Source organism: Equus asinus, chromosome 15, assembly GCF_041296235.1.
Source record: "Equus asinus isolate D_3611 breed Donkey chromosome 15, EquAss-T2T_v2, whole genome shotgun sequence".
Taxonomy (NCBI): domain Eukaryota; kingdom Metazoa; phylum Chordata; class Mammalia; order Perissodactyla; family Equidae; genus Equus; species Equus asinus.
This window is the reverse complement of record NC_091804.1, coordinates 38,693,165-38,718,744: the sequence shown is the minus strand read 5'-3', so window position 1 is coordinate 38,718,744 and position 25,580 is coordinate 38,693,165. Positions and strand designations below refer to the sequence as shown.

Here is a 25,580-nt window from a genome sequence, read left to right as displayed (position 1 = left end):
AGCGACGCCCACCGGTCGGCCCGCCCCGCCGAGCCCAGGGGTCCGGCCCCTCGCTCGCCGCCCGGGGCGCGCTCCTCCTCCTCCGCCTCCGCCTCCTCCGGGCCGCCCGCCCAGCCCCTCGCTCCGCCCCGTTTCTGCGGGGAAGGGAAACCGAAAGTGCGCGGCGCCGGGCGGGGCCGGGACCTGCCTGGGCCCGAGCCCGAGCGCCAGTCCGCGGCGGCGGCGGTGGCGACAGGACGCGCTGGAGCCGGTGAGTGACCGCCGCCCCGCGCCCCGGCCTCGCACCTGCTCCCGCCGCCGGGCCCCCGGCGCGCGCCGCCCCGCTACTGCCTCTGCCGCCGCTTCTGCCCCGGCGCCCGCCTCAGCCCCGCGTCCCCGTCACCCGCCTCAGCCCCGCGTCCCCGTCACCCGCCTCAGCCCGGCGCCTCCGTCACCCGCCTCAGCCCGGCGCCCCCGTCACCCACCTCAGCCCCGCGTCCCCATCACCCGCCTCAGCGCCGCATCTCCCCTCAGAGCCCACATCACTTAGCGCCCCCATCACCCTTCTCAGAGTCCCTGTCCCCTCTCCTCAGCGCCCACCTCCCACCCCAGCGCCCCTCAGCGCCCCCGTCCCCGCCTCTGCCCCAGCGCCCCCGTCGGAAGCCTCACTTTCTCCACAGCCTCCCCCCATCTCCCTCTGTCCTCCCCTCCCCTCATCTGTCCCCCATCTTCTAGAAGCACCCTCAGCGCCCGGGCTCCCCGTCCCCGTTTCCCGGGCCCCCCTCCCGTCAGCCCCCTTCCGCCCGAGGCCGCGTTCCCCTCAGCCCCCGCGCGCCCGGCCCCCCGCGACCCGGTCCTGTGCCCGTCAGGACCTGCCGGGCTGCTGGTGCCGGCCGCGGCTCCGGCCTCGCTCGCCGCTCTCAGGACCCTGGAGACTTCCCCGAGCCCGAGCTCCGGCCTCCCGCGGCCGCCTCTGCCCTCCCGCCTGCTATGCCCCGGTCTCCTCGGAGGTGGCCCCTCTGCCGGCGTGACCGTCACTCCTTTTCTTTCTCCTGCCCTTTAGGCCTGGATTCCCCAAGAAACCCACTGTGGTCTGCCTTTCTCATAGCATTTCCTGTTCCTCTCTGCTCTTCTCTGGCCTCTTCTTTCTTTTTTCTTCCCCCTCTTTTTATCTCGGAAAATATCTGCGTTTCTGTTTTAGTGTTTTTCAACAACAGGAAGAAGAGACTTCCCCCTCAGAGAATTTTTTTTATGTGAAAAAAAGTCTAAATATTAAACCTGCACCACGAGAGCCGAGTGCGATAAGATGAGGGAAGGGAGTCACCAAAAATATTCCCCGCAGGAAGGAAAGGGACTCCTTTTTCTGATGAGGGCACACAAGCTACTCCTCATATAACGCCAAGTCTCTTCACAGTTTCCAGCTGTGAATATTTTAAAACCCAGTGAGAAGGACGGTCTCAAAAGTCCCTTTGCTGAGGACTCGCAGTCACCTACTCTTTCCGTAGCCCACATGATGTGTGTGAGTGGACTGAGAAGTTCCCTTAAAGGGACTTCCTCTTCCTCTTACAAGACCACTGTCAAAAATCATCACGGTAGAAGAAAGAAGAGGAAAGAACTGCAGATTTCTAGCTGGTCCTGAGGAAACAGCATCCCATAGGTGCTAAGTCTCCTGGTTATTGAAACATGTAATTTCTTTCTCTTGATTCAGTGGAGCGAAGGGCTTAATCAGGTTGGCTGCATTCCAAAGAGCAGGATAAGGGATAACTGCTCGCTAATTATTTCCAAACTATACAGTGCTGTAAGTTGTAGAATACTATATAATAAAAGTGCTGGATGGGGTGGTGAATACATGGTTTTTGGATTAACAAAAATGTACTTTCTATCCTGGCAACAATATTTGCCTGCTTTACTGGGGAGGAAAATGAAACCTAGCAACTGATTAAGTAACTTGGCTAAAGGCGTAAACCAAACAGTAGTTTTGAATAGGAATAGATGACACTCCCTCTTCCTCAAGAAAGTTCAAGGATAAAGGGAAGGGGGAATTTGATCCGTTGAAATCACCTAAGTTGTGAATTTAATGTTTTATATCATAATTGGGCGTTCACAGAGTTGAACACTTGTGACCATGTTTAAAATCTGTTTTTAGTGTTAGTTAACAAATCATTAACATATGAGGCAAAAGGATTGGCTTGATGCTGTTTGGGTTTTTTTCTGCTAGATGCTGTGTTTCAAGGGCACTGATAACTCTCCATCTGTGCAGATTTCCAGATAACTGAAAGTAATAGGAACGTGGAGGAATTCAGGTGACTCGGACATGGAGGACAGAAGACCTTGTCCAGAGGCCAGGCCCAGGAATCCCCATACCAACCACAGAGGTAAGTAAGGTTTTCTACCTAAGGGGAAAGAAATTGAGTTCCCTGTGGATTAGCAGGCCCACCTAAGATTGGCTGCATCTCTTAAGTATAGAATGGCTTATTCCTTAGCTACAGCATAAATGACTCTGAAAACAGACAGCCCTTCCCTTTCCCTAAGAGAGCTGATGAATGAATGAATGCAGTTCACTTTAGCAAAGGTAGTGATGAGGTATCAGAAATGAAAATAACTCTATGGTTTAGAGCAGCACTATCCAATAGAAATATAATGCAAGCCAAAAACATAATTTTTAATTTTCTAGTAGCATCATTAAAAAAAGCAGAAGAAACAGGCGAAATCCATTTTAAAAATTTAATACTAATTTAATGAAATGTAATAGTTGTCCTGTTTAAGCCAATATATCAAATATCATTTTATTATAATAATTGAATATATTTTATTATAGTACTTTAATAATTTTAATATTTTTATTTACACCCCAGATACTCAAATATTATTTTAAGATGTTATCAATATAAAAAAATATTATAATGAGATATTTAACTTTTTTGGTATTAAGTGTTCAAAATTCGGTATGTTATTTTACACATCTTAATTCAGACTAGCCCTTTTAAGATGCTTAATAGCCACACATAGCTAGTGGCTACGTATTTGATACCTCATGTGTGGAGTCCTAGTCACCTAAGCAAAGTTAGTTCCGAAAGCATCACTCTACTGTCGTCATTGTTCTGTTTGCTGAGAACCTTCTAAAATAAAACAACCAAATAGATACTTGCTTTTCCCTAAGTTTGCAACATGTTGTCCGAGTTTTAGCTGTGGAACAAATGAAGAACTGTAGACTTTTATTTTATAAGCTATGTGAATGTTGAAAGAATGAGAAACTATACAATTTTCTGTTCTTCCAGAACATTGAATCTTCTAATCAAATCAAAATATTAAAAGTAGAATTTTCTTTTGATATCTTGGGAGTTTGAAAAGTAAATACACAAGTAACAATTATAAAAATTTAGAGTTCAGTAGCACAGTATTTATATTTTACCAAATATCCCTTCTGTTTTCATTAAAATTTTCTCTACAAAGTGCAAAACAAGGAAAAATGTACATAAATGGATTTAGCATGTGATATCATGAAATGGTGTCATTATCTTGCATATGATGTGCATTTGAAACTTTCACAATATTTTTTATCATCACTTCATTGTATACAGTCTTATATTGTTTGTTTGTTTTTAATATCTCCAAGTCGTTGTGGTAAGTTGGGTCAGCTCCAGAATCAGTTTTAGAGGAAAGGAAAGTGGAAAAAACTGGACTTGGGTATGTTGGCCAAGGTCACTTATGAAATGTGTGGGAGATCAAGGAAGACAAGTTTGGCTTCATCCACAGGATGATGTTAGCTTTTCTGTGTGTCCTGGATGTCTCCTCCCTCTCCCCATACCTTCTTGTCTGAGGGTTGGTAATAGATAAGTATCATGTGGATGAACTTGTGCTGCAGAAAGGAGGAAAACTTAAGTTTCATTTTTCAGTTTCCTGAATCAGAGTTTTAGTTTCATTTTTCAGTTTCCTGAAACAGAACTTAAGTTTTGTTTTTAAGTTTTCTTCAGTCTGTTAATTAACTGAAAAACATCTCGGTAAAGGAAATTCCACCTTCCCTTTTGCCATCTGATGCTGGGTAAAGTTTAAGAAGCACTTCACTTTATAGTTTTATTCCACTTGAGGCCTCTGTTGCCTATGACATGTGTTTAATTGTTCAGTGGCAGAACCACTGGCCCGAGAAATCAATAGGGTATTCCCAGTAGAAAATTATTACTAGTGCTATTACTAGTAACTAAATTAAGGAGAGCTTTTTATGTGTCAGGTACTATACTAAGCATCTTATAAACATTTAATCTTCACAACAACCCAGATACTGAGACTTAGAGAAATTATACAACTTGGCCGAGGTTATACAGTGAGGAAGTGCCCAAGCCAGGATTTGAACCAGGTCTATTTGGCTCTGAAACTCATGCTCTGACTGTTGTTTGGTACTGGCAAGAGACTAGAAACAATAGGCTGATCTTTTTGACCCCCTGAAACAATCCCAGCTTTTGAGGATTAAATGAGATACTGCAAGTATTTATTCTCTAGCATGTATTAGGCACTCAACAAATGTTTATTCCTTTTCCCTTTTGTACTCTCTGAAGAAACAATATTTTTATTAATACATACAGCAACCACAGCAATCTATTTTACATTTATTACGCAGCTTGGTAGGAACCTTTTTTCCCTCCAAATAATACCTAAGCTCCTTAGTTGTTTTGGAAAATGAGAGCATGTTCATTGTTGTCCTGTCGGATTTCCTTGCACCTTGATTTTTGTGCTTAACCAATATTCCCGTTGTGTTTAGGGCCTCTGGATGGAGAGTTACCACCAAGAGCTAGAAATCAGGCCAATAACCTACCAGCCAATGCTCTCAGAGGAGGAGCCAACCAGCCCGGAAGGCATCCAAGGGCCAACAACCATCCTGTTCCTTACCAGCAAAGAGAAGAGAGGTTTAGGGCCATAGGCAGGAACCTACATCAGGGAAGAAGAAACCGTGAGGGGCACACCAATGATGAACCTAGAGGCCAAAGACATGGTCAGGAGAATGACACCAGGCAGAGAAATGGCACCCAGGAGGGAAGGAACCGCAGACCACCATGGTCTGATGAAAACTTCCAGCAGTGGCGGACCCCCCACCAGAAACCTGCAGAACAGCCACAGCAGGTGAAAAAACTGGGCTATAAGTTCCTAGAAAGTCTTCTGCAGAAAGACCCCTCTGAGGTAGTTATCACCCTTGCCACAAGTTCAGGGCTGAAGGAGCTCCTGTCTCAATCTGTTATGAAATCCAACTTCCTTGAGCTCATCTGCCGGGTTCTTCGCAAGGCTTGCAGTTCCAAAATGGACCGCCAGAGCGTTCTCCATGTCTTAGGCATATTGAAGAACTCCAAATTCCTCAAGGTCTGCCTGCCGTCTTATGTGGTAGGAATGACCACTGAACCCACCCCTGACATCCGAAATCAGTATCCAGAACATATTAGCAACATCATCTCCCTCCTCCAGGACCTCGTAAGCGTCTTCCCTGCCAGCTCTGTGCAGGAAACTTCCATGCTCATTTCCCTCCTGCCAGCTTCTCTTAATGCTTTGAGGGCCTCTGGTGTTAACATAGAAGAGGAGACAGAGAAGAACCTGGAAAAGGTGCAGACCATCATTGAACATCTGCAGGAAAAGAGGCGAGAGGGCACTTTAAGAGTGGACACCTATACACTAGTGCAGCCTAAGTCAGAAGACCATGTTGAGAGCTACCGAACCATGCCCATTTACCCTACTTACAATGAAGTGCACTTGGATGAGAGGCCATTCCTCCGCCCCAACATCATTTCTGGTAAATATGACAGCACTGCTGTCTATCTGGATACACATTTCCGACTTCTGCGAGAAGATTTTGTCAGACCCCTACGAGAAGGCATTTTGGAACTTCTCCAAAGCTTTGAAGACCAAGGCCTGAGGAAAAGAAAGTTTGATGACATCCGAATCTACTTTGATACCAGGATTATTACTCCCGTATGTTCATCATCAGGCATTGTCTACAAGGTGCAGTTTGACACAAAACCACTGAAGTTTGTTCGCTGGCAGAATTCCAAACGATTGCTCTATGGGTCCTTGGTGTGCATGTCCAAGGACAACTTTGAGACATTTCTTTTTGCCACTGTGTCTAACCGGGAGCAGGAAGATCTCTGCCGAGGAATTGTCCAGCTCTGCTTCAATGAGCAGAGCCAACATCTGCTAGCAGAGGTCCAGCCCTCTGACTCTTTCCTCATGGTGGAGACAACTGCATACTTTGAGGCCTATAGGCATGTTCTGGAAGGGCTCCAGGAGATCCAGGAGGAAGACATACCCTTCCAGAGGAACATCGTAGAGTGTGACTCTTATGTGAAAGAGCCAAGGTATTTGCTAATGGGGGGCAGATATGATTTTACTCCCTTAATAAAGAATCCCTCAGCCACTGGAGAATCTCTGAGGAACACTGAGGACTTGAAACATCTGAGAGTTAATGTCTTAGACCCGAGCCAGTGGCCCTCAAAAGAAGCCCTGAAGCTGGATGACTCCCAGATGGAAGCCTTGCAGTTTGCTCTCACAAGGGAACTGGCTATTATTCAAGGACCTCCTGGAACAGGTAAGAGAGAATTTTTCAGAGCACATGACATCTGCCTGGTGAGATAGGCAAGGGAGGCTTGACTCTAGGTTTCTAGAATGTCTCAATTGGAAACATTCACCTGAAATGAGCATTAAACTTATTTATAAAGTAGCTGTTCATAGTGATTTTCCAGAGGGGACCCATGGTTTGCACAGTAATAGACCAAAATCACAAGGTTAGAAGAGACTGCTAAGGGGTCCAACTTAGGAAGATGCATTACCATCTGCTTCATCAAAGCCTGTATTAATTTGTTTGATTTTATATTACTTTAAATTAAATAATATCAGGTGTGTAATAATAGCCCTATGCTCCAAGTACTGTTTTACATACTTTACGTATGTTAACTCATTGCATCCTCACACTAACTGTGAGGTAGAAACCATTCCATTTTACAGATGAAAAAACTAAGGCAAAGAGAGGTTGGATAATATGTTGAAGCTCACACAGATGGTAAGTGACAGACCTCGGACTTGAACTCAGGCAGTCTGGCTCTAGAGTCCTGGTTCTGTCTACCACACTGTACTTGCTTCTCATGGAAATATACCTCCCTACACCCTCCTCCCCATGTGCCATTCTCTCATCTTACTCTGGGGTGATAACTACTGTTAGCAGTTTGACGTCTATCTTTCCAGATGTTCTCCAAGGTTAGCAATATGTGTATGTATGTATACATACCTATATGTATATGTTTACATACACACACACATACTTTTTCTATTTTTTTAATAACAAAAATGTGATCACGGGGCCAGCCACATGGCATAGTGGTTAAGTTCAGCGTGCTTCACTTCAGCGGCCCAGATTTGCAGATTTGGATCCCAGGCACAGACCTACACCACTTGTCAGCCATGCTGTGGCGGTGACCCACATACAAAATAGAGGAAGACTGGCACAGATGTTAGCTCAGGACAAATCTTCCTCAGCAAAAAGGAAAAAAAAAATATCATGTTCTATATAGTGATCTACAATTTTTATATATATATTTAGCACATGTTATGGGCATTTTTACATTTGCTACACTACAGTCACATTTAGATATGTACCTCACTCTTTTTACACTGCCTGCATTCACTCTAGGATATGAATGTACCATAATTATTTTGTTTTGGTACTACACATAGTACCATAATAAGTATCCATATATCTGTATCTGTGTGTGAGTTTATCTACTTATTATTTCTGTAGTTTTTTTGCTAAAGTGGGAATTCACATTAATAGTTAAAGTAGATACTGCTGAATTATCCTCGCAGAAGGATATACCAAAGAAAAGCAGGAAGAGGTTTTTGAAAACCACTGATAAAGTAATGACAACTCATGATAAAAAATTAATGTAACAGAATGGAAAGTTCTTTCTGAGAAGAAACACCTATAATAATGGAAAAATATGCATAATGAAAGGGCTGCTTTCAGGGCTTAAAAAAAGGGCTGTGTCAGTTTGTACTCCCACTGGGAATGAAGTAGTGTTCCCATTTCCTTACATTCTTTCTAGCATTGTTGTATGTTGTCAATCTTTTTTGCTGATTAGCAGTTTTTGCTGATCTGAGAGATTAAAATTTTTGGCTCATTACTAATTTTAATTTTATGTTTCAATAAAAAATGGTTCAAAAGTTTTAAAAAGTCCTTGTCTCCCTCCTCCCACCATCCTACTCACTTCCCTTCCCTAAAGCAAATAACGTTATTACCTTCTTGTTTATCCTTCCAGAGATACTCTATGAATATTCAAGCAAATGCATACTTATATTTATTTCCCCTGACTTTTTTTTGACCCACTGTGCTAGAAACACTCTTCTGCATGTTGCTTTACCCACTTATAAAATATCTCGGTGTGGGCCAGCCCCAGGGGCCTAGTGGTTAAGTTTAGTGCGCTCCATTTCAGAGGCCTGGGTTCAGTTCCCAGGCATGGACCTACACCACTCTTCTGTTGGTGCCCATGCTGTGGTGGAGGCTCACATACAGAAAGAGGAAGATTGGCAGTGGATATTAGGTCAGGGCAAATATTTCCTCAGCAAAAAAATAAAAATAAAATATCTTGATGATCCTTTCAGATTGGTAGATAAGTAGCGTCTCACTCTTGTTTATGACTGCATGATATTCCATTGTATGGCTAGCTCATAATCTCTTTAACCAGTTCCCTGTGGAAAGATTTGCTAATATAAATAATATTTCAGTGAATAGCCCTTTTTTGAGGCATTTAACACACAAACAGAATTTATCCAAAAGAGAAATTCCTAACTGGATCGAAGAATATGTGAATTTGTAATTTTAATAGATATTCCCAGATTGCCCTGTTGAATTGTATATCACAGTGGTTAACTTGTACTTATTTAATTAAGAATGAGATTAAATATCCTTTCTTGTTTTTATTAACTGTTTATATTACTGCTTCTGTGGATTGCCTTTTTGTATTTGCCCGTATTTCTTTCGAGTGGCTTCTTTTTTTTTATTGATTTGTAGGAGCTATTTATATATTAAAAATATTCATGTTGCAAATAATTTCCCCTAATGTTATCACTTGAGTTAGGATTCTTTAGTTCTAAGTATAGTAATCATTTCAGGCTAGCTTAAGCCATACACACACAAACGCACGCACGCGCACACACACACAGAGCTACTAGGAAAGAACCTATGAGTACAAGGGGGAAGTAGTGAAAGGGGTCACTTTTGAGGTGGAAATCCCAAAAAGTATCCATTCTGAGGGGAAGGAAGCAGTGGGAAGGGATAGAGTAAATATTGAATTATAAAGATTTTCTTTTCTCCTGAGGTATCCTTATCCATCTAGTCCTGCAAACTAGAAACCTAGGAGTTATCCTTTTCTGCTCCCTACCCTAGCCAAACTATTATCAAGTTCCAATCAATTTTACTTCTGAAACTTCAGTCTGCCTGCTTATCTCATCTCTACTGCTGGAGCCAGGCTTCAGTCTTCACTCATCTAGAAGGTGGCAGGAACCTCTGAACCAGTGCATCCCTATTCTGTCTTGTCCACTCTTACCCAGTTGTCACTTCCCGAGGGAATCCTCTTCTAACCTCATTGACTAGGCTGGAATCCCAATTACATGTTTTCTTGGTACCATGTATTTCTCCTTTCCCACATTTATGATTTTACATTTGTTTATGTGATAAATTATCTTTCTCTTCTATAAGTCTATAAAGTCCAGGAAGATAAGAACGATGGCTGTTTTGCTCAGTACTGTATTTTGTGCACCTAACCCAGTGCCTGAAACCTATTAGGCACCCAGTACGTATCACTTGAAGACAAAAAAAACAAGGAAGAAATTGTTATTTTTCATTATATACTGAAATCTTTGGTTTTCTTTTATCACTCCCTCACTCAACTTTGAGTTTTTTTGATGACAGTGGCTACCTTCTCAGCCTGACACAGTGTAAGAATTTAGCTATTTGCAGACTTAATTATTGGCCATTTACTAATGAGCCCATAACTCTAACTCCAGTGTTGATTTCTGTGAGTTTTTCCCTGCTATCGCAAAGGCAAGTCTACTTTGGTATATTAAAAGCATTTCTAAATAATTTGCCACGTGAGATTGGAATCAATGTATATGTCCATCAATAGGAAACTTGGAGAAAAAATACCTTACAGCTGTGAAAACAAAAAGGGAGGGGATTCTTTTTCTGTATTGATAGAGAACCACCTTCAAGATCCATTAAGTGAAAAAAGCAAGATGTAAAACACTGAAAATAGTCTGCTATTTGTATTTAAAAAAAGAAAGGGAGAAAGCTAGAAAAAGAGTATATATTTGTATTTGTTTGTATATGGATAGAATGACTCTCTGTAAAGTTACACAAAATACTGTTAACATTGATTGCTTCCAAGAGAGAAACTGGGTGACTGGGGGACGGAAGAGTGAGGGGGCTTTTCATAATACAGTTATGCGTCACTTAACAACAGGGATACATTCTGAGAAATGCAAACAGAGTATACTTACACAAACCTACATGTTCTAGCCTACTACACACATGTACTGTATGGTACTAATCTTATGGGACGACTGTCATATATGCAGTCTATCGTTGACCAAAACATCATTATTCAGCACATGACTGTCTACCCATTTGTGCTTCTTGGATTTTAAACCATCTCAATGTGTTACCTTAAAATTTTTTTAAATAATAATAATTTGCTATAAGTAAGTAATTACTACTTTTAGAAAGTCTCCAAGTTTTTTAACTCTCCTTTTTCCTTGTTTTCTAGGCAAAACCTATGTGGGTCTAAAAATTGTTCAGGCCCTTCTAACCAACGAGCCTGTTTGGCAAATTAGCATCCAGAGGTTCCCCATCTTGGTTGTATGTTATACTAATCATGCTTTGGATCAGTTTCTGGAAGGTAATGTCTGTAGGCAAAATTGTTCTCTATCAAGACATTTAGTTGAACCATCAGCAACTTCAGTAGCTTTCTATTGCTCTTTGAGTAAAGTTCACAGTCCTTACTATGACCTGCAAGGCTGTGTGTGGTCTGCTCCAGCCTAACTCTGAACCTTTTTCCCTAACTCCAGCAACACTGATTGTCTTCACTTCCTTGAATTCCTTCAGCTTCTCCCTTGGCCCATGCTCTTCCCTTTGCCTGCAATGCACTTTTGCTCTCTCCTTCTCTCTCCATCTTGACCCCATCCTGCCTGGCTGGGCTCTGACTCTTTCTTCAAGTCTCACTTTAAATCTCTCTTCAGGTGGACTTTCCCTATTGCCCATAGATGAGGTTAAGTCTCTTTATATTTTTTCTTCAGAGACTTAGCGCATATGTAACAATTTATTTGCATGTGTCTCTAACCTAGGCTATAAACACTGTGAGGGTTGGTTCTGTTTCTTGCTTTGTTCACAGATCCTGGCACGTACTAGGCACTTAAAAAATATTAATTGTGGGGCTGGGCCTGTGGCCAAGTGGTTAAGTTTGCACGCTCCACTTCAGTGGCCATTGCAGGTTTGGATCTTGGGCGCGGACATGGCACTGCTCATCAAGCCATGCTGAGGCGGCGTCCCATATGCCACAACTAGAAGGACCCACAACTAAAAATATACAACTATGTACTGGGGGCACTTTGGGGAGAAAAAGGAAAAATAAAATCTTTAAAAAAAAAACTAGTTGTATTAATAAGTATACATATATCTTTTTTGCTTAGAATATTATTTCCCATCCTTCTAAATCCTCCTTTCACCTAGATTAAATCTTCCTTATTCTTGGAGTCTCAGTTTAAATATTAGATCCTCAAGAATTAGATCCCTACCCCACCCAAATTAGATAAGATCCCCTGTCATATACTTATAGCATCGTGTACTTACAGTACTTACTGCACTTAGCACTATTATGATAAGTTGTTTAATGCATGTCTTGTCTGCCGGACTGTGAGACATGAGAACGAGTTAGGAACTGAGTCTGTGTTTTGACGGCTGTATCTTCAGAACCTAGCACATACCTGGCACATAATAAGCAATCAGTAAATATCTGCAGAGTGAATAATAGAAAACATTTGCTAAGTGCTTACTTCATGCCAGGCCCTACCTAGGAGCTATGAAGATACTCTCTCATTTATCCAGACAGTAGCCCTATAAGGAAAGTATTATTGTCTTCAAATCACAGATGAAGAAACTGAGGCTCAAGTTATGTATCTTGCCTCAGGTTACATACCAATAAGTGATGGAGCCAGGATTTGGGTCCTCAATTGTCTGATTCTAAAGCCTGTGCTCTTAAGTACCACTTACTGCTCCACAGGTCATGTCATCTGTGGAGCCTTCTTGCTCATTAATGGGGTAGATTTCCTGTAAGCATCAGTTTGTTCCCTAAGGGACCAGCTGAGACAACATCCCAGACACATGCAGCTCACACATGAGAGAAGCCAGCATAGCTCCTCTCAACTCTGCTGTGCTCCACTTTGTTCCATAGGCATCTACAAGTGTCAAAAGACTAGCATCGTGCGAGTAGGTGGAAGGAGCAACAGTGAAATCCTGAAGCAGTTTACCCTGAGGGAGCTGAGGAACAAGCGGGAATTCCGCCGCAACCTCCCCATGCACCTCCGAAGGGCCTACATGAGTGTAAGTCCCCGCTTTGAATATCTGAGGTAGCTCAAGGGGGAACTAAACAAGATAGCAGTGGCTTTCTGGGTAGGCCGTCCAGGGGAGATAGGGAGGTCCGAAAAGCTGTGAAGGACCCAGGCTCCTGCTAATCCCATGGTATGACCTTTACTCTCATAATCCAAGATGGAGAAAGGACAAAAAAAGGCACACTGCCCCTCCTAACTTCTGCCAGGAGCTTGGGCTACTTCTCCCAAACCACCCACAAACTTCTACTTATAGCCCACTGACCAGGGAAGTGTCATCTTCTAGCTGGGCAGTAGTGTGCCCAACCAAAACTCTTGAGTTCTGATTACTAAGGAAAAAAAGTTTCTGCCACAGTATCCTTGGCCTCTTTTTCTGTTGTATTATTTGTTTCTTTTTCTTACTGGTTGGTAGGAGCCTTTCAGACGTTTTAGATACTAATCCTTTGGTCTTAAGACTACAATAAGGTGCTTTGGGAAATTGGTTTGCTGACTGGTCTATTTATTTATTCTCCCTTCTTACTATTCCTGTCTTAGCTTTGTTTTCCCTCAAGGCAGGGACTGAGTTTGGGGGATGATAATACTTCCTCATCATTTCTTTCCCTCTCCTCCTGGCAGATTGTGACACAAATGAAGGAGTCAGAGCAAGAGCTGCATGAAGGGGCTCAGACCCTGGAGTGTACCACGCGCGGCGTACTACGGGAACAGCACCTGGAGAAGTACATCTCACCCCAGCACTGGAAAAGCCTGATGAATGGACCGATACAGGTAGGGGTCATCCTGGGGGGCATAAGCATATCTCTTGTACCTGGAGGGAGCCTCCAGCAGAAGCAGTGTTCCAAAGCATTAGCTGTTTGGCAATCTGATGCTGCCATAATGTAAAAAGTTTCTTTTTATGAGGAGAGGCAGTTGAGTATACTAGTCAGGAACAAGACTCTGGAGCCAGCCTGCTGGATTTGAATCCTAGTTTTTCTCCCCAGGAAAGTTACCTAATTTTTCTGTACCTGTTCCCTCTTTTGTTTATTTATTTATTTTTAAGATTTTATTTTTCCTTTTTCTCCCCAAAGCCCCCCAGTACATAGTTGTATATTTTAGTTGTGTGTCCTTCTAGTTGTGGCATGTGGGACGCCGCCTCAGCGTGGCTTGATGAGCGGTGCCATGTCCACACCCAGGATCCAAACCAGCAAAACCCTGGGCGGAGCGTGAGAACTTAATCACTCGGCCATGGGATCAGCCCTTGTTTCCTCTTTTATAAAGTAGGGATAATAATAACATTAAGTTGAACCATATGAAATAGCCAATATTTGTAAATTTGACTTGCAGAAATGGCAGTTTCTTACAGATCAACTTAATTCTTATAGAATTGTTATTTGGATAAACAAGTTAATATTTGTAAACTTCTTAACTTAATAAGTGTGCTATAAGTGCTTGTTAAACGAAACAAAATCATAACATGGCAACCTAGCACATACAGAGAGCCTGAGAGTCAACAGACCTAAGTCACAGAGCTTGTTGCATGTGTGACTTAAGCCAATGTGATCTTCAGGTCCCTCAGCAGTCAAATAGGGATAATAATAATGTCTGCCTTCAAAGGATATTATAAGAAGTAATTGATACAATCTCAGTAAAGTGGCTGGCCAGGAATCCAGTGACATGGTGGCTCTGTTGTCAATGGGTTAGTGATTTCCAGGATTACAAACCCAAAAGCCTAAAGGGGTCAGTCAGGTCCTGTAAATGACTGAAGCAAGCTATATGTGAGACATTGGGAAGTAAAGAGGACTGTGGCAAACTGGAAAAGGGGTGGCAGCAACCCCCTTCCAGCCATTTGTTACCATTCAGAAATGCAGGCTCATTGCTGCCATAGCTCCTGATTTTGTCAAGAGAGGCAGGAAATTTTTATTTTCAAAATTCTATGCAAGTCATATTAAATGATCCAGTTGCCCAGGGGTTGCCAATTTGCAGCCTCTAAATTTTAAGGGAATTACTTTTGATTCTTCAAGGAGACCTTTCCTTCACACTGGTATCACAGAATTCTCATAGCTGATAATTTTTCCTTTCTTAGGATAGCGAATGGGTTTGCTTCCAGGGTTGGAAGCATTCCATGATGCTGGAGTGGCTGGGTCTTGGTATCAGTTCTTTCACCCAAAGTGTTGCTCCAGCAGGACCTGAAAATACAGGTAAGAAGTGCCTATCTAGAATCACATAGAATCACATCTTAAGGTGGAATATGGTAAAGACCAGAAGAACAGGACTTAAAAGTAGTACCCAGGATATATAAAGAGCTACAGTCAATCAGGGAAAAACAAATAATAGCTTAATAGGAAAACAGATAAAAGACTTTTGCCAAGTACATCACAAAATAGGAAATCCTAATGGTCAATAAACATATGAAAAGAGCTCATTAGAAACAAGAGGAATTAAAACCATAATGATACACTATTACACACATACCAGATTGGCAAAAATTTAAAAGTTTGATATAACCCTGCATTGATAAGAATGTGGAGCAGTGGGAACTCTGATACACTGCTAGTGGGGATGTTAATTGGCACAACGACTTTATGATGATAGAAAAACAGAAAGAACTCAAATGTCCATCAACATTTGTACAACAGATAGGTCAATTACAGTCTATTCACATAATGAAATACTGTACAACAGTGAAAAGGAATGAATTGTAGCATATACGGCAACATATATGAATCTCAAAAACATGCTGAATGAAAAAGGGAAGTTATAGAAAGATATATATGTATGATTCCATTTATATAGAGCTCAAAAAAGTCAAAACTAGGCAATATATTGTTTAGAAATGTATATGCATTATATATATGGTTATTTTTTTTTAAAGGGAGGAATGAATGATAAAAAATTCAGGTTAGAAGGACTCTCGAGAGTCTTTAAAGAAATTGGTAATTTTCTGCTTCTTAAATTGGGTGGAAGGTATCTGGATATTCATTTTATATATTTTTGCCATCTTTCAAATTGCTCGTTTATATAGTATACTCTCCTTTGTATGTGTGTTTGACATAAGTAGACTCTTTCTTAAAAAGACATACATGCATATGATTTTTTAAATATAACAAAAAAGTATATAAGGAAACCTGTGTCTCCATCCCCTAACTTTCATTCATCCCAGTTTCCCCCCTAAGAGGTAACCACTTAAACTCCTTGAGAATGTCTTCATGCATCTAAGCTCTTGTAGGTACCCTCTTCCATCCTTGGGCTTCAAGAGTCTCCATCCCTGTCCTGCCTGCTTTCCTCTCTTAGCCCAGGCAGAAGGGGAGGAGGAGGAAGAAGGGGAAGAGGAGGGCTCGCTGATTGAGATCGCAGAGGAGGCTGACCTGATTCAAGCAGACCGAGTGATTGAGGAGGAAGAGGTGGTGAGGCCTCGGCGGAGGAAGAAGGAAGAGAATGGGGCAGTCCAGCAGTTGTCTAAAATACTTCTAGCCATGAGGATAGAAAACTATGGCCCTGGGACAGCAGCTGGGCAGGAGCAACCCCTGGAAGAGTGGGAGGTAAACACTTCTTCATGGCCCCTGAAAGCCCTAACAGAATGGGAAATGGGAGTTCAGTTATTACTGCTGGGTGGGTGGGGGTTAGACTCTTCCCGAAACAGGCCTGAGAGCATCTGTTCTGAGCAGGCCTGCAGCCTCTTATTTTCACCCGCTTCTGTTGCAGTATATTCACCTCATCCTCACAATTAGCTTAATTTACCCATTTTAAAACCTAACCGTGGTATAAGATGGGTCCACTTCCTAAGAGTATAAAAATTATAGCCTTTTGGAGGGACCCTGGCAAGAAATGCTGACTTAGGAAGACAGGAAGCAGGTAGCCAAGTGTTTCTCCTCAACTTTTAGAAAAATGCAGCGCATATGAGTCTGATCAAACATGGTCCCAGTGCTTGGTGCTTCCATGAGTGTTTTCTTCTTGACTACAAACAAGTATGTGAACATGCATTAAAATTTTAGAGGATTCAGGTAAAACAGAATGAAGCAATCCATACAGGCTGGATGGAATTCTCGTCCTTCATTCACCCTGGAATTTGATATTTCTCTTAAAGCCAGAATATCGTGAATGCCCAGACTTTTCCTCTGCTCCTTCCTTTTGGTAGAACCTAATAGTCCTCAGAATTTACCATGCATTACTATGACAATAGAGGACTGGCTATTCAATGTTTTCTGAACCCCACTGATGAATTAAGGGACTTTTAAGGGCAACTTTGATTTGATGTGATTTTCACTGGTCTGCTGGCTTTGAACCCAGTGTCCTAGTTCAGTTCAGCATCGCTGTATATTATGGATGGCATCGTGATCCCAATACTTGGAAGCATGGATTGGGCATCTCTGTACCACGTGTTCTTAGGAGGAGCTAGTTTGTTTGGTTTTGAAGTGGGGGGAGGTCCATAATACTGTGACATCCGTCTTATATGCCAATTCTTCTAAAGACTCATGGCCTCAGACTCAGTGACAGAGCCAGGGGAGAGTACTTTCTCCTAAATGGTGCCTTTCACCCACTTGTTAAAGTACTGTCTCAATATGATGGCATTAAGACCATCTTAGCAGAGCCTGTACAGCATTTCACAGGAGAGATTCACCTCCTCTTCTTTCATGATATGTATGTTTTAGGAATGAGAAACAGATTGGTCAAAAAGATGTTCAGGTACAACTAGCGCCAGCACTATTCTAAGTACTTTTAATGTATTTACTCCTTTAGTCAATCCAGTAACCTTACAAGAGGTACTATTATTATTCCTATTTTATAAAAGGGGATGCTGAGGCACATAGAAGTTCAGTAACTTACTCTAGGTCCCACAACTAATAAGAGGTAGATGGGGCTTTGAAGCCAGGCATACTGGCTCCAGAGCCCTCATTTAGCTACTCTGCAATGAAATATCTGTTGGGAGAGTGTGAGACACTCAAAGAAGTTCATCAGAGGTGGCAGCCCCTTTTTTTATGTGCTCTCGCCCCCACTTTGGGCTTAGAACCGGGCCACCTCTGCTCAGATGGTGACCCTGGCTGGTATTGATGTCTACAGACCCAGCGCAGCCAGAAAAAGAAAATGAAGAAGAAAGTGAAGGTTGAGCTTCGCAAACTGAATACCATGACTGAGGCTGAGGCCAATGAAATTCAGGATGTTTGGCAGCTGGACCTGAATTCTCGCTGGCAGCTTTATAGGTACTGTGTCCACCCCCCACCTACCCGCAGCCAGCCCTTATAATTTCCCCAGTGGGTTCCTTTTCTGTTCCTAGAACATAACCCCTTTCCACACCTTCAACAATGTCAACTAATTGCTTGAGCAGCCCCACTGAGCTGAGTGCTAGGGATGCAGCCATGGGATAGAATAGACACTTGACTTTACCCTCATGGAGTTTAGAGTATATCTAGGGAGACAAATTAGCAGTTAATTCCACAATTAAAAAGTTAGAAATGGGATAAGCACTAGAATGGGATAAGAAAAGAGCAAGGGGTGCTAAGAATATTAATGTGGGATCTGAGGTGATCTGAGGTATCCAGGAAAGTGACATTGGAGGCAAGATCTGAAAGATGAGTGAGTAGGCATTAATAAGGCCAGCAGGTAAGGAGAAGCAGCTGAGATTGAGGGGACCATGTAGGTAAAGGCCTTGAGATGGGAAGGAGCATATCTGTTTGAGAAACTGGAAGAAGGCAGCCAGCATGGCTGTGGCTTGGAGAGAGAAATGGAAAGTGAGGTCAGAGAAGTGGGTGCAGGGCCTCATAGGGCTAAGGTGAGGAGCATGGATTTTATCTGAAAAGTATCGGAAAGCCTTTGGAACGTTTTACAGCAGAGTACTGACATGATCTATTTTTCTTGTAAAAATAAGACTCTGGAGTATTTGGGGGCGGGGGGGCGGACTCAGGCAGGTGTAGGGAAGGGAGAATTTGTGAGAAATTCTTATTGAAGCTTTTGAAGTCCCTTACTCTCTTCCCAATATTTAACCTCTGTTTTTCATCCTATCCCCTTTCTTAGCTCCTGATTATTTACATCTATCTTTCTGCACATCTTTTTATTGGACTTTTTGGACTCTTGGGTCCCTGCACATCTGGGTCTCTCCTCCCTTTCTCTGTGGCTTATAAGCTCCTAAGGGTCTAGGTTCCGTTCATACACAGGGCATGCTGAAGGGGTTTCTCTCCCTGATTCTTCACATTCTCTAGGCTGTGGCTACAGATGTACCAGGCTGACACCCGCCGGAAGATCCTCAGCTATGAGCGTCAGTACCGCACGTCAGCAGAGAGATTGGCTGAACTGAGACTCCAGGAAGACCTGTACATCCTGAAAGATGCCCAGGTTGTAGGAATGACAACCACAGGTAAGAAAGCATGGGGCAATTTACCTGCTCCAGCCATTCACTCCTAGTGCCAAGCTCTTATCAGATTATCTAGGACAGGTAAAGTGAAGCTTCTTTAGTAGGTTAGAAGAAAATACCATGAAAAGCTATTGAAAACAAGCTGTGTTTAGGGAACTGTTGGTGAAATCCACCCACTTGCTCCTGCTGCATTTTGAACCCCAACAATGAACAACATGGGTATGGCGCTCTGGAGACTACCCAGCAGCACTTGTTCTCTTATTCAGTGGTCACCACAGCCCTGGGTGAATATGAGGACTTAGTTATCACAGACCCAGGTTCAGGGGTCACCAACCCAGAAGCCCAGTGGCCTGGTGGGTCCAGTGCATCAGCTCAAAGGACCTTTTTCTGTCTTGACTTGAGGTGCTGCCAAATACCGCCAGATCCTGCAGAAGGTGGAGCCTCGGATCGTCATTGTGGAAGAGGCTGCTGAAGTCCTTGAGGCCCACACCATTGCCACATTGAGCAAAGCTTGCCAGCACCTCATTCTGATTGGGGACCACCAGCAGGTAGAGCAGGAGTCCCTGGAAGATGGGCTGGTTCTCTGAGGGGGTGGAATCAGACAGGAAGACCCTGGCTTCTCTGCTTCACCAGTCCTCAATCTTAGTGGCTTTCTGTGATTCCTCTTTCCCTCACCCCCCACATTAAACCTAAGAGCATGTATAGATTTGGGGTGTATCCTAGAGGTAGCATCATCCATTTTATCTGTTCCCTCTGCTACTTTTGTAATCCACCATAGCCTTTTAAGTGGACCGTTACAACAGCATGTTCTCTATCTCCCTGCTTCCATTTTTACCACCCTCTAATCCATTCTTCATAAAGGAGCCAAAGTGAATTTTGAAAAAAAAAGCAAAGTAAATCAGATTACACACTCCCCAATTTAAAACCCTCTAGTGGTTTCCCATTACACTTAATATAAAAATCAAGCTTCTTAAAGTGGCCTACAAAGGCCAGTTTTCTCAGGGTTCAGCCTGCTTCTCTGACTTCACCTCATACCACCATCTCATTTGCCCAATGTCTTCCCACCCCCTTTCTTTTGTTTTTTCCTTTCTTTAAGATTGGCACCTGAGCTAACAACTGTTGCCAATCTTCTTTTTTTTTTTCATTCTTCTCCCCAAAGGCCCCCATACATAGTTGTATATTCTTGTTGTGCTATGTGGGACGCCGCCTCATCATGGCCTGATGAGCAGTGCCATGTCTGCGCCCGAACCGGTGAAACTCTAGGCTGCCGAAGTGGAGTGCGTGAACTTAACCACTCGGCCATGGGGCCGGCCCCTCCCCCCAACCCTGTCCTTTCTGTTCCCTCTCATGGCTTGCTTTTCGAATGACTGGCAGTTTCTTCTATGCTGGTGTCAACTCAGATGTCACTGTTCAGAGAGGCCTATCTAAAGAACCCCACCCTTGGGCACTCTGTTATAACACCCTTACTTCTTGCCTTCATGGTCCTTGTCACTCTTTGTCCTTAGCCTGTCAACACCTGGCACATAGAAGGCACTTGAAAAACATTTGTTGGGTGGGTGGATGGATGGATGGATGTTTAAAATATGTTTTCAATAGAGAATCCTCAGCCATATTTCTCTCCTCAGCTGCGCCCCAGTGCCAACGTGTATGATCTGGCCAAGAATTTCAACCTTGAGGTGTCCCTCTTTGAACGGCTGGTGAAAGTAAACATTCCTTTTGTCCGTCTGAATTACCAGGTGAGAAGCTGGGCCTCTGTTCTTACCGAATGTCCAGGAAAAGGCTCCTGGGACCCTGCCAACTGCCAGCAAGAAGCTCATAACAATAAAACTGATTTAGTAATGAAATGACAGTGTCAGACTTTGTTGTCTATTTTTAAATGCCACAAGATAGCCTGTCTTGAGTTTGTGTTGGATGAAGGAGCTGTTTACATTCTGCTCTTTTCTTCCTATTCTTTTCAAATGTAACCTCCCAGATTTTCCACCAGCAACCTAGTCTTTAGAAAACTGTCCATTTATTCTCTGCCCATGTTTCTAATGACATACATGTCTTGTTTCAGCACCGCATGCGCCCTGAAATTGCCCGACTTTTGACCCCCCACATTTACCAGGATCTTGAGAATCATCCCTCTGTTCTCAAATATGAGAAGATTAAGGTGAGTCTGCCCTATGTGATCTTTCTCTGATGCTGCCAGCAACCTAGGAGGCTATATTTTCCTCAGGGTGAAAAAGGGCTTTGAGAAGGGAATAGAACCAGCTTTTTAAAAAACTAGTTATTAAGAAGAGGAATAGTATAGAAGTTGAGAATACAGACCTGGGTTTTTTAATTGTGCCTCTGCCACTTAGTAGCTTTGTAACCTTTTAGCAAATTATATATCAATTCTGAGTTTCAGGGTCTTCTTACAGTGAGAATAATGGTTACTGCGTCATTACATTATTGTATTAAAGGAGATAATGTAAGTAAACCGGTAAGCACAGTGAAGTTCTTATAAATTAGCTGCTCTCTCATCATCTTCATCATCATAGCTGCTGCTTGTTCCCGGGACTGTAATGGTTGGATTGTGGATGGCTGTTATAAATATTAATGTCGAATAAGTATCTTGAAAACTAAAATAGACAAATTCTGTATCCATTTTACTATTTGCCATGGCCCCAAAACAAAGCACATGGTGACTAACTCCAGAATTAAAGATGTTTGGTACTGAGTATACAGAAAGCCTTCCAAGGTCTCTCCCTAGAACGGAGTCAGTGGCCAACACATGTGCAGCTAGGAAGAAAAAAACTGCCATGAGTGAACCTCCTAACACGTCACTTCTTTCCTTTCCAGGGGGTTTCTTCCAGTCTTTTCTTTGTGGAACACAACTTTCCTGAACAGGAAATCCAGGAAGGCAAAAGCCACCAGAACCAGCATGAGGCTCGCTTTGTGGTGGAGCTATGCAAGTACTTCCTGTGCCAGGAGTACCTGCCCTCCCAGATCACCATCCTCACCACCTACACTGGGCAGCTCTTCTGCCTGCGCAAACTCATGCCTGCCAAAACATTTGCTGGTGTCAAGGTCCATGTGGTGGACAAATACCAAGGGGAAGAGAATGACATCATCCTCCTCTCACTAGTGCGGAGTAACCAGGAAGGCAAGGTGGGTTTTCTTCAGACATCCAACCGCATCTGTGTGGCTTTGTCCCGTGCCAAGAAGGGGATGTACTGCATTGGAAACTTGCAGATGCTTGCCAAGGTGCCCTTATGGAGCAAGATCATGCATACTCTTCGGGAGAACAATCAAATAGGCCACACACTCCGGCTGTGCTGCCAGAACCACCCTGATACCCACACTTTAGTATCCAAAGCTTCTGACTTCCAAAAAGTGCCCGAAGGAGGCTGCAGCCTACCGTGTGAATTCCGGCTGGGCTGTGGGCATGTCTGTACGCGTGCCTGCCACCCCTATGACTCTTCACACAAGGAGTTCCAGTGCGTGAAGCCATGCCAGAAGGTCATCTGCCAAGATGGGCACCGGTGCCCCCTTGTTTGCTTCCAGGAGTGTCAGCCTTGTCAGGTAAAGGTGCCCAAAATTATTCTTCGGTGCGGCCATAAACAAATGGTCCCTTGTTCCATGCCTGAGTCAGATTTCTGCTGCCAAGAGCCTTGCCCCAAGGTCCTGAAATGTGGGCACAGATGCAGCCACCCATGTGGTGAGGACTGTGTGCGGGTGTGTTCAGAAATGGTCACTGCAAAACTCAAGTGTGGGCACAGCCAACAGGTGAAGTGTGGTAATGTGGAAGACCTCAAGTATGACTTTCCAGTCAAGTGCACCACCAAGTGTGGCACTATCTTGGACTGTAGGCATCCTTGCCCTGGCTCCTGCCACAGCTGCTTTGAAGGCCGCTTCCATGAGCGCTGTCAGCAGCCCTGCAAGCGCCTGCTTATCTGCTCACACGAGTGCCAGGAGCCATGCATCAGTGAGTGCCCACCCTGCCAGCGAACCTGTCAGAACCGCTGTGTCCACAGCCAGTGCAAGAAGAAGTGTGGGGAATTATGCAGCCCCTGTGTGGAACCCTGTGTCTGGCGCTGCCAGCACTACCAATGTACCAAACTCTGCTCTGAGCCCTGTGACCGACCCCCATGCTACGTGCCTTGTACTAAGCAGCTGGCTTGTGGCCACCCCTGCATTGGTTTGTGTGGGGAGCCATGCCCCAAGAAGTGCCGTGTCTGCGACCAGGAAGAAGTCACCCAGATCTTCTTTGGCTATGAGGATGAGCCTGATGCCCGCTTCGTGCAGTTAGAAGACTGCAGCCACATCTTTGAGGTACAAGCCCTGGACCACTACATGAATGAGCAGAAGGATGACGAAGTTGCCATCAGGTTGAAGGTTTGCCCTATCTGCCAGGTGCCCATCCGTAAAAACCTGAGGTATGGAACCAGCATCAAACAGCGACTGGAAGAAATTGAAATTGTCAAGGAAAAGATCCAGGGTTCAGCAAGAGAAATTGCAACCAGCCAGGATCGACTTAAGGCCCTGCTGGAGAGAAAGAGCCTCCTCCACCAGTTGCTTCCTGAAGACTTCCTGATGTTGGAGGAGAAGCTAGCCCAGAAAAATCTGACAGTGAGAGACCTGGGCCTTGTTGAGAATTACATCAGTTTCTATGACCACTTGGCTGGCTTGCAGGATTCCCTGAAAAAGGTGCATGTCTCAGAACAAGAGAAAGTGAGGACTCGAATAGACCAGGTCCATGAGTGGCTAGCCAAGAAGCGGTTGAGCTTCACCAGCCAGGAACTGGATGACCTCCAAAGTGAAATCCAGAGGCTCACATACCTGGTGAATCTCCTGACCCGCTGCAAGATGGCAGAGGGCAGGGTGAGAGGTAGCATAGCAGAACAGGTCTACAGTGTGCGGGAGCTCCTCGAGAGAAGATCTAAGTTCACCCAGGAGGATAAACAGCTTGTGCAGAAAAAGATGGAAGCTCTGAAAGCCGCCCTTCCCTGCTCTGGCCTGGGCATCTCAGAGGAAGAGCGAGTGCAGATCGTCAGCGCCATGGGTTATCCTCGTGGCCACTGGTTCAAGTGCCCCAATGGCCACATCTATGTGATTGGCGATTGTGGGGGAGCCATGCAGAGGGGCACATGTCCTGAGTGTAAGGAAGTGATTGGGGGCGTAAATCATACTCTGGAAAGGAGCAACCAGCTTGCTTCTGAAATGGATGGAGCCCAGCATGCTGCCTGGTCTGACGTAGCCAATAACCTGATGAACTTTGAGGAGATCCAGAGGATGTTGTAGGAAGATGGCATACCGCTGCCTTTTGCCCTGGCCACCATATGGCTGGGGTCGGCTCCCTTATGAAGGAACCGAAGTTTTTCATTATCGTCCTTGAGTCTTAGTACCTATTTAAGGGTCCACTTTTAGGGCTTACCCACATTTGTTTCTAGATTTACCCCTGCGCTAGACTAAGCACTTTACTTCCAGAACTGAGAGGAAAGTTAACAGATTTCTCCTCTTTTTCTCTCCTGCAAGTTAGTGGACAGATTCCCCAGAGCATGCTTTGGGCTTCCACCGAGGGCTACCTAGTGGTATGTCTGGGTCCTGACTTGGGGTCCTGACTCAGTCAGATGTTTTTGCTGCAGTGCTCCGGGGGCACAGAATATGAGCTCAGTGAAGCCGACTCATTCTAATTGCCAGGGCCTAACTTGCATTGTGATAAACAGAGGTCCAGAGGAGTCGTTTATGAACTGCTTATCCTTTCAAGGAGCACAAGCTCTCCTGCCCTTCTCCTTGGGCACCCTCACTCCAGGAGACGGAGGCATATGATAAAAGACTTCACTCACGAACCGAACCGTGAGCCAGTTGCATATTCACTGAGTGAGAGAAGTGTGACTAACCACAGCTGGGGCCTTATGCAAGGGGCCTAGGCTAACTAAGGAGTGATTCCCGTACCCATTCCTGTGACTTGCACCTTGGATGGTGGAGGTCTTTGCCTGCAGTAGGAGAGGTTCAGTAGCAATGCTGGTTCCCTGGGACACAGAATGGAACTAAACTCATTTGGTACCAGCAGCACCTATCCAAAGTGTGACCTTTTGTCCCAACACCTTCCTGCAGCTTTTGCCTGGGCAGGGTTAGCATGCCAGCAGCTTCTGCAGGCCCCAGACCCATGCCAGAAGCCAGCCCCCAGGCCTGCTGCCCGCATACATATTCCCTTAGTCAGGTGTTCCCTAGAACAGACACTTAGGCATCTCAGGTCTTTCTAATGTTGCCAAGAAAAATGTCTCTTTCTTATGTATGCATTTCCTTTTTTGTCTTTACTATGCACTTTAGCCTATAAAGCAAATTAATAAAAACAATGATTGAGAAAATCAGTGGTCCATGTTTGTCCTCAACTGTTAGAAGCAGCTTAGGCAGCTTGAGACGATGAGGATGGGAATGGAGGCACTGCCTACAAGGAGGCCATTTTGTTTCCATGGTGTGGGGTTTTTATTTAACTGGTGAATCTTTTTACTCATGGTGGCAAGAAAATTCTTTTCAACCTGTACGAAAGGGTATACTTGAAGTTTCCTTTCCCAGAGACAACCCTGGTAACAACTTCATGAGTCCTCCCAGAGATAATCTATGCATATGCAACGTATACCCCTTAAAAAAGAAAAAAGTACACAGTTCTGCACTAGGCTTT

General features: G+C 44.1%; 1 protein-coding gene across 2 annotated transcripts; it reads left to right on the top strand.

The window, feature by feature from the left end:
• The first annotated feature begins 22 nt into the window (after window positions 1-22).
• On the top strand, window positions 23-25,266 carry ZNFX1 (zinc finger NFX1-type containing 1). Of its 2 annotated transcripts, none has more exons than XM_044748690.2 (14): window positions 23-250; window positions 2,240-2,354; window positions 4,736-6,544; window positions 10,773-10,904; window positions 12,456-12,604; window positions 13,225-13,374; window positions 14,669-14,783; window positions 15,877-16,124; window positions 17,644-17,783; window positions 18,780-18,934; window positions 19,334-19,479; window positions 20,557-20,667; window positions 20,988-21,083; window positions 21,755-25,266. In XM_044748690.2, the coding sequence occupies exons 2-14, from the start codon at window positions 2,294-2,296 to the stop codon at window positions 24,194-24,196; spliced, it is 5,754 nt and encodes a 1,917-aa protein (XP_044604625.1). In that variant the 5' UTR covers window positions 23-250; window positions 2,240-2,293; the 3' UTR covers window positions 24,197-25,266. The 2 variants fall into 2 exon arrangements, with proteins under 2 accessions (XP_044604625.1, XP_044604626.1); XM_044748691.2 differs by having other exon boundaries at window positions 130-250; window positions 2,198-2,354.
• Window positions 25,267-25,580: the final 314 nt, after the last annotated feature.

Excerpts from the sequence above, each read along its gene's own strand:
- ZNFX1 (XM_044748690.2), top strand. The coding sequence starts at position 2,294 with ATGGAGGACAGAAGACCTTGTCCAGAGGCCAGGCCCAGGAATCCCCAT. Across the intron at positions 2,355-4,735 it reads TCCCCATACCAACCACAGAG|GGCCTCTGGATGGAGAGTTA; the intron begins GTAAGTAAGGTT and ends CGTTGTGTTTAG. Across the intron at positions 16,125-17,643 it reads AACCCCTGGAAGAGTGGGAG|ACCCAGCGCAGCCAGAAAAA; the intron begins GTAAACACTTCT and ends TGATGTCTACAG.